General features: G+C 38.8%; 1 protein-coding gene across 1 annotated transcript in view; it reads right to left on the bottom strand.

Annotated features, from left to right (window-relative positions):
* Positions 1-12,975, bottom strand: part of LOC122815054 — a 136,010-nt gene extending 123,035 nt beyond the window's left edge. Inside the window, exons 1-2 of the mRNA XM_044087299.1 lie at positions 12,887-12,975; positions 12,387-12,798 (exon numbers count right to left, since the gene is read on the bottom strand). Coding sequence (XP_043943234.1) covers positions 12,387-12,798; positions 12,887-12,941 — 467 coding nt within the window. The 5' untranslated portion in view covers positions 12,942-12,975. The remainder of the gene's footprint in view (positions 1-12,386; positions 12,799-12,886) is intronic.
* Positions 12,976-18,271: the final 5,296 nt, after the last annotated feature.

Genomic DNA, 18,271 nt, shown 5'->3' with positions numbered 1-18,271 from the left:
GGAGTCTCAATCCTCACCACTAGCACCAGTGGGGGATGTGCATTGGGATGATGACAAGTATACACACAGTACAGTGCAATTTCCCTTAAGAACACACAGAGACCACAGTCAGTCTGGGGCTGGTTTGTCCTTTCTTGAGATCCCCAGCAAACACTCACTACTGGAAAAGATATAGAGTTGAGCTCTCAGCTAAGTGGTCAAGCCAAGACCTCCAGCACCCTCTCTGTCCAACCAGTGCTTTGTGTCCTCTCTTAGATCTAAGGCAGATCATGGAAGTCATAAAACAATAAACACTTCCAAGACAATACAAAATACTTCTAGTTCTAGACATTGTGTCTGTTATGGCACTGAAACTGAGAGACAACATCTTTTGTTTTTGGCCCAGCCATAAAGTAAAATAATTTCAACTATTCTTCTGAAGTTTTGCAAGATAATCTCCTGTTCTCCTGTGTTCCAGTTTCCATGGTTTTATATATATATATATATATATATATATATATATATATATATATATATATATATATACAACTAGACAGTTACAATAGTGTATATACATTTCTGCTCAGTACTTTACAAAATATCTCTTCAGCACAAAAGTCTGTACAATATGACATATAGTTCTAATACATCTAAAACGCAAGCATCTTAGATGAAGTATGTTGATATTCACAAATGACACATAACCATTTACAAAATTCCAGACAGCTGTGCTGGCAGTATGTCCCTTTTGCTACACATCTATATAAATTATGCTAATATTCACAAATGACATACGATCTTTTACAAGATTCCAGATAGCTGGACTGGCAGTATCTCTTTTTGTTACACTTCTATATAAATCATATTGATATTCACAAATAACATATAATTATTTACAAAATTCCAGCTAGATATAATCATTGACTCTAGTATTACTAATGATATGATATTTAATCAACATCAAGACCATTATAGCAACATATTTTTGAATTTAGCTAAAGTCACTGTAGACATAAAAACGAGGAAAGAGAAAAAAATTATCCGGGGCAAAACTGAATATCAGAATGGGTTAGTTTATCTGTTGCCAAAAGCCTCTATGTCAATTTTTAAGCTTGGGAGCCAGTTGACTAATCATGAACAAGTGAATGAAAATATGTATAAAAAAGAATTTCCCCCTTTGGAACCTCCCCCTTTAAGATGATCACAGAGAATATGGACCCAGAAGAATGGGCAAGGTAGGACACAATAAACTTATTGGAATCAGAATGGACTGCAGAATTTTCAGAACAATTTGAGATTCAGGTTTCAGAGGAACAGAACATGATTACTGAATTGGCTTCTAATTCTGATTTTAGTTTATCTTTAGAACATGAAGGCCTGGCTATTTATAATAGTTCAGGTGGCTTTAAAGTTTACAATTATTCTGGCAACGAGTTTGGTATCGAGTATACTGATCTACTAAGTAATGAGGCCTCATTTGTTTCTACATTAAGGTCTAATATTGATCAAATTATTATTAACTTCAAACTTTATTTAAGAAAACATAATCTTAAACATATTTTTAAGAACAAGAATATTGAATTTGTTCCTAATTTATTGGTGTATAAGAGTACATTTAAACCCCCGCTTCCACTTCCCTTGTTGATTTCTGAGAAAAAAACATGTGACTTCAGAGAACTTTTAAAGAAAACATATAACAATATAGAACATAATCTTACAAAATCGTAGTTCCAAATACTTTGTAAATTAAGCAAAAACAGAAATGTTTAGGTAATGAAATCTGATAAAGGGGGTGGGGTAGTTATTATGCCCAAATCAAATTATTTGTACCATATGAAAGCTCATGTTTTTAATGATGATTTTAATGAAGAGACTACTCTTAGTTTTGTAAATGGAGCCTATCAAAAATTGGCTTTATGTTGCAGGAGATGGTTACCCAAGGCCAAATGAATCTGGACAAATTGTTGTTTCTCACAGTAAAATACCATATAGCATTTTTTGAATACCAAATATACATTTTGTTGTTCCCCGGATGAGGCCAATAATGGATGCAGGTAAATCTAAAACTCACCTACTTTCAAAATGTATTGATATAAAGATAAAGAATGGTTTAACTTCATTCCACCATTTGTATCAAGATTTCTCGAATTTTTTGACAAAACTTAAGCGGTTAAAATTTAGTGAAACAATGATTTTTTTAATGATTGATGTGGCTCATTTATACAGTGTAATTCCCCATGCAGAAGGTTTAAGATTATTAAGGTGGATTCACTTGATCTGCATAACAATAAAGTGAATATTTGTTTTACTTTTATGGAAACTGCACTTACCAATAATTTGTGTATTTATACAGCCAATATTTTGTACAAAAAAGGGGGAAGTGATGGGAGCCTCTTGTGCCCCATGGGAAAAATAATTTCTATTTAATAAGATGGATTTCCTCCCATGGACAATTTATGCACATTTTTTGATGATACCTTTATTGTCTGGGATGGCAGTTTGGATGAAACTGAGAGTGGATGAACTAGAAAGTTTTATTGAGTATTTGAATGGTACTATAAGTTTTTAAGGTTCACTTATTCTTTACTTGGATGTAGACATTATCAAATATTCGGTTCATAAACTACTTGTTAGTAATATATAGTCTAATAGCATGTTGCATTATTCTAGTTGTCACTTCCAGCATCAGAAGAGGGGTATAGTAAAAGGCCAGTTTGTTAGGCCGGCCAGGATTTGTTTTTAATGGAAAGGGACAAATTCATTTCTATGCTTTTTGCTAGAGTATATCCTTTCATTTTAGTGAAAGAGTTATTACAGGAAGTAATATGATTTCCAGCACAGGGAGGTAGGCAACCAGTGCAGGTTAGCCTTCCACCCTTCCAATGGCTGCCGCACCGATGCCCAGCACATCTGGGACCCAACTGAGCAGTACTACCATTGCAGCCCTTGCAGTACCTGGGTATTCAACATCAGGTAGCATTACCCCATCAGCTGGTGCAGTGGTACCTACAGGAATATTGGTGTAGGTGGTGAATTTGTCACTAGCCAGGAAATACCAGGCATGGTGCTTGAGGTCATGGATGAATAAAATGATTGCCAGAATGCTTGGAAAAAGAAAACTTCAAGCATGCCAACAGCAAGCTGAGGAAGAGGACAGTTATGACAGTTCTAAGGGTGTGGACCAGATTCTCACTGTTTCCATGCTTGGCTGGAATGGGCATCCAATATCCCCTCCCTATCCTGAATCATGGTGTCCCCAGCCTTTTATATCCCTCATCATCCCTGTCTCAGTCTTGTTTGCCCTGTCTGTCTGTACCTGCATCCTCAGGTACCTTACTTAAATGACCCTGACATAACCACATCCCTTACCCAACATTCCTCTCTTACTGAAATAAAATTAAAAAATTGGCACCTGTCTCAAAAAAAATATCGTCCCATACATAGCTCTCCACTTCACATATGTGTCTTCTCGACACACTTGATTCAGTCCAATTGGCTATACAACATTATTGAGTTGTTGTCACCTGTCTTTTTGAGGTGACAGTTCAGATTCATCCAATATTCTATCCATGTTCATTTTACACTGTTGAAGAAGTGGATAGCTATGCTTTTTCCTAATCCCCTCCTCATGTTCCTATATTGGTTTTCTGTTGTACTTCCCCTGCTTGTTCCTCATTTCACCACTTTCCTATCAACCTCATTTTCACACCTTTAGTCGGGTCAAAAATAGAATCACACACAAGACACATGGCAGCAATGTCCCCAAATGAAGCCCTTCACTTTTTCTTCTCACACATGTGGAATTTGTCATCATGTACCAATGCAGAGCAATGATGAATGGCTCTTCATGTCCTATGGCATAGTGTGGTTTCCTCAGTGCAATGCTTCATAAACTAACACTAGTACAGAAACACACAGTTAAAACAGAGTAAAGACACTAATATTAAATATTTCTTATAATATTTATTTAGACTGACAAATGTATAGATATGCAAATCTATATGTGTTCTGTTGACATAAATCAATGGAGTAGTGTTTGTTTTTATACAGTACTTCACTGTAGTCATTCCCTCTCACATTTGCAAAAATTCTCACATATAATTATTTAATGTCATCCTGAATACATACGTAAAAAATAGTCTGAGCAAGATTCAAACCCTCTATCATTTGTGCTCAAAATAAGAGCTTACTGCTGTTACATCTGCTGCCACACAGGCAGCTCGGCAGCAGATGTTTTTCTTCCTCTCAGTACTGTCCAAAGTGCTGGCTGCCACTCCTCTCCTCTTAAGATGTTTGCAAGGAGAAAGGCAAGCCAATACAACTATTATAAATTTTTCAATGAAACAGAGACAGACATTTGATTGCCACTTAACTCTGCTCAGATGAGGAAAGCAGTACTAAAAGTCCTTACTGTCATAAAATTTATGACACAACATTTGTGATATAAACTACACTATGCAAACCATAGTATCTGTCAGATATTTCTCTCATAGCCTATATGGATAAGTACTTCTCAAGTTCAAGTAGTGGTCATTAAATGTGAATCTCGCATGTGCAAACACTTTGCCATTGATCACTCAAATTAGCTGCTTGGAGGTGCACTATGAAAAGAGCTGAGTGGCATGAATTAGTATGTTTACTGCCCAGTTAGTGTCCATAGCCTTATAATCCATGTAAAAATACTGAACACATATTTACATAGCGTAATGTGTGTCCTGCACCTATGCACTTGAAAATGGATATGTCAGTAGTGGATCCCAAATATCAACTGCACTACAAAAATAAATAGTGCAACTGCATTGTTACATCATCTAGAGCGTTATGTTGACAATAGACATTCAGATTGTCTTATACATGCATTACTGTGGACACTGACACATCACAACAATGAACACACTTACATACACAGTTGCATCCATGCTGATCATAAAACATGTTATTGTGACAATAAGTGTGTAATGTATACAACAGACTGAGAAACACGTGCATACTTCTCAGTTCTGCTGCATGAATTCCTGGCAGCTTTTTGCATTAAGTTTGAGGAGCTGTCTTTTAAAGTATATCTGCAAATTGAAAACATAAAAATACAAAATCCACACTTTGCAGGCCACTCTAATAACAGGCTATGTTACCCACATCATAAAATGATGATGGCATCATCTATAAAAAACAAGTATGACAAGGAAAAACATATTTCAGGGTGGTGCAATGATTAAATACTGTGTTCTGTAGATGGGAACAAAATACTTAAATGTGGGTTAACTTACCACAGCAGCCACATTACATGTGTGTCTCTATGTATGTGCAAATGTGAGTGCATAGTCAGACTAAAATCAGTCTGTATCATACTATCATTAATCCTGTCCCATGGAGAACTAATATTTTGACAGTCTTAAATGCCTACCCAGACATTTCATACAAGCCTCCCAACATCTCCTCCCAAACATACACTGCTGATGTCATCTGTCCAGGAGGCACATGGGCACCACCCCAGCAGTGAATTTGTAGACATCCATCCATTGAGCTAGGTTGCATCTGTAGAGGATCAGGGTGGGGTTCTGTTTCATGTCAACTGGAAACTTTTTACACAGAAGGGGCAGTCTCTGGAGATGTATCTATCTTTCCAGCATGATCTGTTCATATCAGAGGCTACATTAAGATCACTGGAGCAAGTGACCCTCGTGCAGTTTGATTTACAAATGTGTATCATTTCCATCAGAGCCGAGTCAGAGACTGCACTGGAAGCCAAGCATAGGTCACCCCTTAGCAGCCTGTTGGAAACAGAATACAGTGACAGGGCTTTCAGTCTTTCCCAGTGTTCAGTTGGTTCACTTTACATAACCCATTTTTGACCAGCATGTGAGGCACTCCTTCTACCATCTTCTGCCCACCAGGCACTGCTGATGTTATCAGCTATAAAGTGTCTGACACTGTAAAATCCAGATTTGTGCTGTGTTCTGTAGATAATTGGGTAGAGGTTCTAATCTCACTAAGGTCAACTTGTGTGTGTGTGTGTGTGTGTGTGTGTGTGTGTGTGTGTGTGTGTGTGTGTGTGTGTGTGTGTGTGTGTGCACTCAGTTAGTTCACATTCCAGAGCCCATTTTAGAATGGTATGTGAGACACTCCCACTACCATCTTCTTCCCAACAGACACTGCTGATGTCATCTGCTATAAACTATTGTTTTGCACTCTAACAACCAGACATGCTGTGGCACTTGCATTAATTAGTGTGTTTTGTAGATAGGTAGGTTTTAATTTCACTCTATTCAACTTGTTTTTCTGTGTGTGTGTGTGTGTGTGTGTGTGTGTGTGTGTGTGTGTGTGTGTGTGTGTGTGTGAGTATGTTCAGTTAGGTCACAGAGCCCATCTTAGAAAGGCACGTGAAATACTACTACCATCTTCTTTCCACCAGACACTGCTGATGTAATCAGCTATAGTGTTATCTGACACTCCAAAAGCTAAATTTGTGCTGTGTTGCTTGCATTAAGTAGTGTGTTCTGTAGATAGTTATGTAGGGGTTATAGTTTCACTGTGGTCAGCGGGTGGGTGTGTATTCATTCAAAAATTAATATGTTGACAATTTTAGAATGGCATGTGAGTCCACAGCTGTCAGGCACTTCTCTAAACATGTTCTTGAAAAATACACTGATGATGTCATTCTGTATAAAGTGCACTCTGACATTAAGTCAAAGTTGTGCTGTGGCAGTAACTTCAAGTGCTGTGTTCACCACCTTGTATAACTAGAAATTTAGGGGTTTTAATCTGACAGCAGGCAAACTGAGTGCATGCATTCAAATAATATTCTTGATACAATTTTACACCAAGATGTGACTCTACAGTCATGTTAGACACTCCTCCCAACATGTTCTTCTCAGCATACAGTGAAGCTATCATACTCCATAAAGTGCAATGTGACACTGTTAAAGTCAGACATATGTCGGTGGTGCTACTGTTACACTGTATGTAATTCTTCTATGGCTACACTGGTGTAATGTTCAAATCAGTGTGGTTGGTGGTACATTGCAGTCATTGTATGATCTTTTGAATCATTCTTCATTTTACTACCACATAGGAGAACCTTTTATGCAGCCCCATGCATCCAACATCCCTTTTTTCCCTCTGGCTACTTGACATCCTTCCTGCAGAGGAATGGAGAATCTCCACATGTCAAAGATGCATACACACATCATGAAGCAGAGTCCATCCGTGAGCCTCTGCAAGCCATCTCCAGGCCACTAGATGTGTGAAAGCTAATTCTGTCATGGGATGGTGCATGTCACATACAGAGAGGGCACTACATATGCTATGAAACAAATAGACATATATATGCACATAGCCTTACTTTCTTCCAGCATATAGATATATGGAGTTTGGTTTACATTATTGTAATGTCTAAGATTTTATGTAATGTTGGCTGTTAATTTAGTAATATCTTATGACCTTATGAACATTTCACATGTCAATGTTGTCATCAACATGTGCAATATTGAGATGTGTATGTACAGTAGACCTGCAAAAGGGTATTACAAGCTGTCATGTGAGTAAATGCATTGATGGCTGCTGCTGACATTTCCTTACATGTTCCTTCCATAATAGCTTTAGTAATATGCCTCTTGAGAACTTTTGACATGGGATGATATTATATATATTGTTGGCTTAGGAAGGAATGTGTTTTTGTAGTGGAGCATATAAACATTCTAGCTAGTTCTCATTCAACCATCACAGTGACACTTGCAGTATAGCACAGGTGTGTATGTGTCTTCCCACCATCATTAAGCTCTCTCAACTCAGTACTGGTGAAACCAGTCAGGAGGAGAAGGAAACCACACTCACTACAATTCCAGTCTCACATAGACCTACCACAACAGCAAACCAAACACATAAACACACAAAAACATACTCGGAGGCTCTAAATAAAAATCTGCCTAAGCAGCAGAGACCTCCAAAGCAGACACCCAAGCAACCGCTACCCCAAAACAAAACACGTGCAACACATAGCTCATAAAGCCAGTGTGCCAAACAGTCACAGCCCTTAAGGCTAAACAACACACCTGACACACTTGTAATAGGTGACTCTATCGTCAGGCACACTGACATCCCGCTCACCAGGCTGAAGAAGGAGAAGGTCACAGTGAGCTGCCTGTCGGGCGCTAGGATCTGCCACATAACACAAGCACTCAGGTCACTCCAAGGAAAGTACAAATATGACTCAGTCATTGTCCATGCTGGGGTGAATGACCTGAGATGTACCTCCCTGGACTACATGAAAAGAGACATAGAGGAGCTCTCTGAGCATGTAGCCCAGACTGGTATGACCCTGACCTTGAGTAGCATCTTACCCTCACCAAGAATGATGCCACAATATGAAGACAAGATGATCAATTTCAACAATTGGCTTAAGTATTGGTGTCATTCAAAGGGGATCCAATGCCTGTCAGCCTGGGATGACATGCTCGACAAGCCACGATGCTTCGCTAGGGACAGCTTGCACCTGTCACCCCTGGGTTTTTGGATATTAGCAAAGGCTCTTGCTACCCCCATAGTGCCTTTTTTAGGCAAGGCTCAAAAGACAAACCCACCTCCATAGGTATCACAAGGGATAAGAAACTAAGTAATGCTACTCAATGCCAGAAGTCTAAACTTCAAGATGCACGCACTCGAAACTCTCCTTAGCATGGAGAACATCGATATCTGTGCAGTAACAGAAACCTGGTTCAAGGCTCCTGAGAGCACCCCAGCACTACCAGGTTATACCTCATACCATGCTTTTCGGCCCCAAAACTTGGACCGTACCACAAAACGAGGGGGAGTATCAATATTCGTCAAAGATACCCACACCTCCAGGTTGGTGGCACAGCAAGAAGCATCAGAGAATATCCATGTGCAACTAACAGTGGGTAAATCTGCCTTCCAGTTTATAGCCTGCTACAGACCACCCTCCAAAACCCAGGAACCCCACTCGGCCTTCCTGAGAACACTGGAAAATATGAAGGTCTCTCCAAACACGATTATATTGGGTGACTTCAACTACCCAAACAAAGACTGGGAGCATTACTCTAGCTCCAACACCCTAGCCCAAAGGTTCCTAGAATTTATAAACTCAAATGCTATGGAACAACTTGTTACCACTCCCACAAGAGGGGAAAACATACTGGACCTGATCATTACCAACATGGGGACTCTATGCTCCAGACCAGAAGTGTATCTCTGGTAAGATCAGACCATAAACTAATCTCACTGGATATTCACATCCCGACTCCACCCCCTGCCCTGAAAACCACAGTGAAAAACTTCTTTAAAGCAAATTTCACACTCCTCAAAACTGAGGTGGAATCCTTCAAAGCCCCCAGGCCTGTGGAAAATACTGCCCAGACCGCAGAATCCTTTATAAATGCTTTCTATGAACATCTTCAGGAATGCATGGATCATGCAATCCCAAATAAAACCAAGACTCAATCCTCCAAAGGCAGACGTCCTATCTGGTGGACCCCAGCCATAAACAAACTATACAATAGAAGGAGGAAGCTACTACATGATAGAGCAAAATCCCAAAAATGGAAGGCATCTTTGATCAGTATTAGCAAAAAACTACGGGCACTCATAAAATCGTCTAAGGCCAGCTTCGAGAGAAAAATTGCACAGGACACTAAGGATAATAACAAGGCTTTCTTTAGTTATGTTAGGAACCTGGGTGGGAATTTCCAGATATGCTCAGAATTAGTCCAAAATGACAAAAAATACACCGAACCCACAGACATTGCCAACATCCTAGCTGACAGGTTCAGCGCAAACTTCTCCCCCCACTCCCCACCAAAAGGGAAAATATTTATCCCAGCAGAGCGCTGCCCCCCCTGACATCTCAAGATGCTCAGGTAAGAGCTGCCCTCTCCAAAGCAAAAAACACAGCATCAATGGGACCAGATGGTGTCCCGAGCTGCGTCCTACATGAACTACAAGAAGAGCTAAACCCAAACATAAAACTACTGTTCAATCTCAGCCTTACTACAGGATATGTACCCAAAGAGTGGCGTACAGCAACAGTGGTCCCTCTCCACAAAGGTGGTGGCTCAACGGATCCTGGAAACTATTGCCCCATAAGCCTGACTAGCTTGGTCTGCAAAGCTATGGAAAGGATCATCATGGACCTCATAAATAAAGATATTGGGAACCTACAGACACTGGATCCTACCCAGTTCAGCTTTGTTAAGGGCAGATCCTGCCTCTTAAACCTGGTTAATTTCTTTGAAACAGTCACCAAGGCCATTGACGAGGGAAGGTGGTCCACAAAGCCTACCTGGACCTCGCAAAAGCCTTCAATACAATACCCCACTCTGGCATTATAGATAAGCTCACCAGCTTAAATATAAACCCCTATGTCACTAGATGGGTTGCAAACTGGCTCAAGGACAGAACCCACATGGTTAGAATTGCTGGAGCCATGTCAGACTCCAAACCAGTTACAAGTGGCGTCCCACAAGGCTCAGTCCTAGGACCTCTCTTGTTTGGTATATATTTCTCGGAGGTACAGGCCAACATGGAAGGACTGTGGCTGACTAAGTTCACAGATGACTGCAAACTGGGTGCCATAATTGACTCTCCAGCCAACACAAGCATCCTCCAAAAGGGCCTCATAGAAACAGACAACTGGTGCCAGAGCCATGGCCTCAAGCTAAATACCAAAAAGTGTATATTCATCCCCTTTGGCAAAAACAAAGTGCCCACAAATTACCACATAGGTGGTAATCCATTAAGTACAGAAGAAGTGATTAGGGACCTGGGGACCCAAGTTGATAGCAATCTCTCATTTGACAACCACGTGGCCAAAGTGGTTAGAAAAACATTTTATATAGCCCACCTAATCATGAAGGGATTCACATCTAGATCAGGGGAGGTCATCGTGCCTCTTTACTCAACCCTCATCAGGCCCATAATTGAGTACAATGCCCCTTTCGGGATGTACCTTACCAGACACCTGCAGCAACTGGAAAGACCCCAAAAGTACCTCACCAAGAGGATCACAGGGCTCAAACAGATGCCATATGCTGCCCAGTTAAAGAAACTCCAGCTCTACTCAGTGGCATACCGCCTGCTCAGAGGCGATCTGTGCCTGACGTATAAAGCCATGTCCAACCCAGAATTAATGGACATGCTGCACCTCAGAAAATCCAAATCCCATCGAGCTACGCGCTCGAGAGACTTGAACCTCAGCACTGAAATAAATAGAACATGCTGGAGGGACAGATTCATAACCCAGAGGCTCCCTTCACTCTGGAATAAAATCCCAGTCCAGGTTAGGCAGAGTCCCTCATTGACTCTCTTCAAGAGGAATCTTGATGAGTGGATGGGAGATCGTAGGTTTACCCGGGTATCACTTCTGTGTCACTGTTAGACAGAGGCACAGTATACTAACCTCGAAAAAGGGCATACCAAAATAAATTTAAAATGGGTGGCGAAAAACACATTCTGGCTAGGCTTATAAATGCCCTAGGGCAGATAGCCTAGTATGAACCTATATATATATATATATATATATATATATATATATATATATATATATATATATATATATATATATATATATATATATATATATATATATAATTATAACTGCGGAACTGCATTGCTTAAGCATTTCTAAAACCCACACCTCTTCTGGTGTGCACTTGTAGTTAAATTATGTCTCCAAAATCTGGAATTCTATCACTACTACCATCAGACAGCAAACCGACCAACCTATCCATATTCAAAAAGTTGTTAACAAAAAAATATACTTCACTTTGCTCTTGCACTTCCTCGAGTTAGCCTGCCATCTCTCTTACATGCTTACATTATCCCTATAAACATCAACAAAGCACATTCTTTCTGTTTGCCTTTACTGCTAATCCCCGACACTTTTTCCCTTCAGCAAAATTCCAGTATGGGTTTAAGAGGGCGTGGCCACCAGTGATATCCGTGATTTGTCGGACGCAGTAGTTGAGTTGTTTTGTATTCTTGATGTTTTAAACGCATTATTTTTGAAAGGGAATGGGTAAAGGAGATTTGGAGGAATAATTTGCATTGCCAAATTCTGTGATTAGTATTTAATCTAATTTTATCTAAGATTACCACCTGTTCCTCTTTCCCTGTTTCGACAGTTTTGTCCTGGGAAAAATTGCTAGAAAATTTAAACTTTGTGTTTCTTTTTGCATAAAACAATTATTTTGTAGCTGAAACACGTAAATGTTAAATAAAACAACATAATCAAATCACATAAGACTAAGCTTTCATCTTGGAAAAAATTGCAGGTTTTTTTTTTGGCAAAGACTCCGTGCCTGGTTTCTCCTGCAAAAAGCTCCCGTTTCTAAAAAAAAAAAAAGCCCCACTTTGTACTTTTGAAAAGAGGGTAACCGTATTTTTGACTGACTTACTCTCCTGTAGTTTTTATATTACCCATTCTACCCAGCAGTGGACAGACAGGATATTGTAGGGACCTGTCACAGTTCTCTCTCACTGTGCCTCTCGCACAGTAATACGTGCCGGTGTCTTCGGTTTTTACGTTCTTCATGTCCAGATGCAGAAGTCGTTGAGGAACGTCTCTGGAAATTGTGAACCTGCCCTGGACCGATGGGGAGTAAAAGATATAGTTTGTACCACCACTGCTAGTATAATGGTAGGCGACCCACTCAAGCCCCTTCCCGGGCTGCTGTCGGACCCAGTTCATACCATAATCACTACCCGGGCCAAAATCAAACCCGGTGGCTTTGCAGTTCAGTTGCAGGCTGGCTCCGGGTGTCACCGCTCTGCCGCCAGATTCTTCCAGCTTTACCTGGCAGTGAACACCTGAACAAAAAGAAAATAATGTAAGTTGCACATATATGACACGCTACAAACAGTTGAAAATAGTTCAAGTAATTTTAAAAGCATTCACCTGTAAAGAAACATACGAATAATGCATGCAAAACAAATTTAAGAATCATTTTCATTGCGTAAGGTTACGTCTTTTTAATTTTAATTGTCAGGCTATAAAGTACAGAAACAAATGCCTTGTCTGCTTCTGCACGGGAGCGTGTTTTATAATGTGAGAAAACAAGTCCTTTCATTTGCATATGAGGGTTGAGTCTGAATAAACTGGGGGACTAAGCTTTGTTAAAACTGTTAGACGTATTTAGTCATCAAGAGGATAATTGTATTGCAATGCAGTACAACTTTGAGATCTTTTTCATACGCATTGCACAACTGAAGAATACAGCTGCAATGCAGTTTATACTTTTGCAAAGTTTGCAGTTGATATGAGAGCAACCGAGAATAATCTAGAGACCGGGGCGCTGTATTTCTAAAATTGTGAAATATGATATGTGCTAAACTTCACCCGAACTAGGGATATTCAGTACTATAAATCCTTTCACCTTTTCTCATACTGCTATTCCCTACATTAACCTTTTTATATAGAGGTAAAAAATTGTTCTTAAGTATTAAGTTGAATATTCAACAGGGATCTTGGCAGCTTCCGTTTTTGTTATTATTATACCTCCTCCATTCTCAGTTTAGTATTTATTTATTTATTGCATGTTCATTACAGAGAAAGTCCAACTGGTCTATTTTCAATGGAGTCCCTGGGAGAAAAGTTCCGCAATCACAATCTTTCAAAAGTCGATTACAGATATGTTAAATCACCAAGTATAATGTTGCACTACAAAACATAGGGGTGGAAATGTTTTAATGAGAAAAATATAGAACACGTGTCTCACAGTAGAGTGCAGTAAAAACAATAATATGAGTTACAGAAAATATGTAAGGAAAAAGTCATTAGTAATATTATGTGTTAGTTACATATATTAGTATGCAATAAATGAGACGTGATGCTATTCTAATATGATATTTAAAAGAGATATTAGATATTACATGATTAGATAGAGGAGAAATTTGAGTGATGTCTTAGTGTGAGAGATGGTGTTCATATTATGATTATAGAAGGAAGAAGGATGGAGAGAAGAGGAGATTACAAGAAGAGTACAGAGTAGAGTGTCTTCAGGTAGTTTAGATGAGAAACGAGGAAAGAGGTAAAGAAAATGTCTTCAGAGTTAAAGTTGGTAAGGTAGTGGGAAAAAATCAAAAGGAGTGGCATAGGAGGTTGGAAGGGGTTGTGAGGTATAACTTAGGTTGAAGGGGGTGAGTGAAGTATAGTGAGTAAGTTTAGCCAGAACAGGAGCCGGTCAGTGATTTTGTAAAGTATTCTTTTAGGGAGTATATAAATGTATATATATATATATATATATATATATATATATATATATATATATATATATATATAAAAAAAATATATATATGTGTGTGTGTGTGTGTGTGTGTGTGTGGAAATATATATATACATGGGTCCCCTTCAGTCGATCAAATGTTTACAAGTTCGAACCACATATGGCCGAGACCATATGTTCAAACTTGTAAAACTTAGATAGGACTGAATGGAGATCTCCATACAGAGCGGAAAGGGAAGATTTCCCATTTCTGCAAAGTAGTGCGATCATGGATTTGGCATATTTAAGTAAGCCGGTGTGGGGGGTGCAGGGGGCATAGCCCCTCTGTTATAGACATTTAGTTTTATGTTTTTTTGTTTTGTGTGTTTTTACTTCAGTGTTCAAACTTTTACGAGTTCAAACATATGGTCTCGGCCACATGTGGTTCGAACTTGTAAAAGTTCGATCTACTGAAGTAGATCCATATATAATATATATATATATATATATATATATATATATATATATATATATATGGGTTTATGTCATTTTTCAGAAACTCAAAATTCATATACTCAAACATCAAAAAAACACAAAAATCTACCTTTTTTAGATTTTTGCAGAGGAGCAGCCCCCCCCCTGCACTCCCACACCCCCATGCAAATTATACGTACCAACTTCAAGGTCACACTACTTTGAGGAAAATTTTCAGATCCACACTGTACAGTGATCTCCATTCAAAAGCTTTGATTTTTCAAAAACTCGATCATATGGTCTCGACCATATAAATTTTGAGTTTCTGAAAAGTCAGTCAACTGATAGGGTCCTATATATAATGTGTGTGTATATATATATATATATATATATATATATATATATATATATATATATATACATACACGCACACACACACACACACACACACACACACACACACACACACACACACACACACACACACACACACACACACACACACACACACACACACACACACACATATAGATATAGATGTTTAGCCCTAGCAAGAAATCCACCATATACATTTTTTTTAATTTATTGGGTGTGTTAGTTTGCATCATGTTGCCATTTATGAGTTCCAAGACATCATCCCTATTTTTTATGTGATAACCAAGTTAATCCGCTAGGCACAAATGCCTGTTTTCATAGTTGATGCATTAACAATCTATGCTTGAGTGATGTCATGTATATATATTTGTCTTTATTCACAAGCATGGTTTATAATGGACCCCATTCAGCTACAGACTGGACTAAAGACATTACAACATTAAGCACTAGTCTTGAAGATACTCTATGAAGGCAAAGCAACAGAATAAAGAAATACATCTGACAAGCAAGTAACATTCCTAGGATAAAAATGTACACAGGTTCAGCTGTACAGTAGATACTGTTACTGAGCAAAAAGCAGCACCAAACATTTACAAGCAGAGTCACAGAGAAAACACACAAAAAGTAGAAAAATACAGGGGATATGTACAGGCAGAAGAAATGAATGTAGTACAGCAGGCCATAGATGAAGTAATGCTACTGACAATGTTTTATTATCATTCATTTGTTGACCCAGAGAGCCCATTGGGCACAAGTAAATCTTTCAAGAAATGCAATGAACAAATAGATGTGGAAGGAATTAAACCATGTATCCTGGGGTCACAAAGCAGCTTATGAATATATTATCTTCTGTAGTAGATCAATGCAATGAGTTAAATTGAAAGGAGAAGTTTGGAATTTGAAGATATCAAATTTCACAGTCTAATGTTCATTTTTTTAGGCTGACTGTTGTCTTGTGTACAAAGCACCAGGATATTCTATACAAAGACTTTCAAATTAATAATTTAATGCAGTTTATATTAGACATGCGTCTTTTCTAAGGTGATGTTTCACTAAATGACAAGCTTTGAAGCCTTTCAGTTCTCTTTTGTGAGGATTCCATGTTCCTTCTGTAACTATACTATGGTATATTGTGAGTAGCTTACAGAACAGGTTGTGGTATTCTTCAACTAGTCTGATAAAATTTGAATGGGGGTATATAACTTCCTGGCATGGCTGTCATCTCCATAGAAGATAATGTGGGTATCTCTATGTGCTTTGCCGACTATAGTTGCTGTCAGGGGAGCCAACAGGATTTTTTGCAGGGAGTGCAAACCCAGAGCCCACCTCCCACTTAGAACCCTCCATGCAGCCATTCCAGTGTCCCATTATTTGGCTATTTTCCCCATTTACCATAAACACTGTAATGTGCATACTGCTTTATGCTTTATTCTGCAGAGATTGTTTGGATTTCATTTAAAACTTTTATTTTAAATTTTATAGCACAAACACTGATGGACATCTGCTAAACAAAGCAATACAGTCTCACAATGAAAACAGACTTAGCATTAAAACTTCTCTACCCTTGAAACTCACATTCATTGAAACCTACATTCAAAGAAAATACATCTAGTGAGTGGTGGATAAAGTTTACCTTTGGGCTCTTTTCAAATCATATGTCCCTTGCACACATATTTAGGACCATGCAAGCATACGTGTGCTCTTTGATTCACCTTCCTGGTTGTATTAAATTATATTCCTTGTATCATACAGCACACTTGTTAGAGCATAGTTTAAATATATTGTTTTGGACATTTTTGCACTAAAAATGAAAAAAAAAAAATAATATGACTCAATAATGGCAAAATTGCCCATTTCAGAATATTTCCATCATAAATGTCTACTCATACTTCTGTAATTACAATCCTCCAATATCAGTAAATATGCACAATTTCTGCAGAAGTAAAAGTCATCTAAATAATTCCACATTAAAGAGATCTGCAATTAATGAAGAGGTTGCTGCTAGCAAACAACTTTAAAATTAATTGCTTCATGTACAAATAAAGTGCCTGTTGCCCTTGAAGAATACATTTCCTAAGTTACATTTAAAGTATGATAAGCTAGTTATATTGCAAAAGGGAATGGATGGAAAACTGATAACAGGTTTGTAGTTACTAGGCATTTCCTGCAAAGGAGGACATTCTCAGGACTGCAGCCTCCACCCCCTTTAAAGTACAACACAGTACAGTATCAGCAATCCATCTACATAATGGGGGAGTAGAACCCACAGGCTTCTTTATCAAATGCAAGTACTCTACCTGCTGTGCTACTAACAATACAAACAAACTTGGAATAATCAGCACTACACTTCTCTTACCCTGAAGCTCTCAGCTCCTTGTAAAATCCACTTGACACTCAACTATATCTCTCAGCTTTACAGAACAAGGACTCTGGAAAAAGCCAAAATTTCTTGGGGGGTCCAAAACCAGGGACATATTTTAAACATTGCTTGTATAATCTTAGAAAATTGCTAGAATAAAATGTTTTGTGTTGCCATGCATTTCCTGAAAGACAGGAAGACTGAAACTTAAATGTCTGTCATTACTTAGTGAATTCAGTTCTTACTAATTTGCCAGAAAACACAAATTTTAAGAGGAGCAGACCAAAAGTATGAGCCAAACATTCCAGACATTCTGTGAAAATATGGACAGTTGAACGCTATGGGCTCAACTCCTTGAATCACAAGTGGTAGTACAGTTAGAGAATTCAGACTCTTGTTTCTTGTACCTAATGTACAGGGTTTGAACCTGCGTATCACTAACCACTATAACCAGTAGGTATACCTAAATGGGGCATTGTATATACACACACACACACACACACACACACACACACACACACACACACACACACACACACACACACCTGGCTACTAAAGCATTGATTGAATACACACACACCTGACAGCAAAAGTATTGAGTGAATACACACACACACCTGGCAGCAAAAGCATTGATTGAATACACACACACCTGGCACCAAATGCATGATTAAATACAGACACATACACACACACACACACACACACACACACACACACACACACACACACACACACACACACACACACACACACACAGCAGCAAAAGCATTGAGTGAATATACACACACCTGGTAGCAAAAGCATTGAGTGAATACACACACACACACCTGGCAGCAAAAGCATTGATTAAATACACACACACACCTGC

The sequence above is a fragment of the Protopterus annectens genome, chromosome 11.part0 (genome assembly GCF_019279795.1).
Source record: "Protopterus annectens isolate FY-2018-M chromosome 11.part0, PAN1.0, whole genome shotgun sequence".
NCBI lineage: Eukaryota > Metazoa > Chordata > Ceratodontiformes > Protopteridae > Protopterus > Protopterus annectens.
Note: the sequence above shows the minus strand (reverse complement) of the source record. Positions and strands in the feature narration are given on the sequence as shown.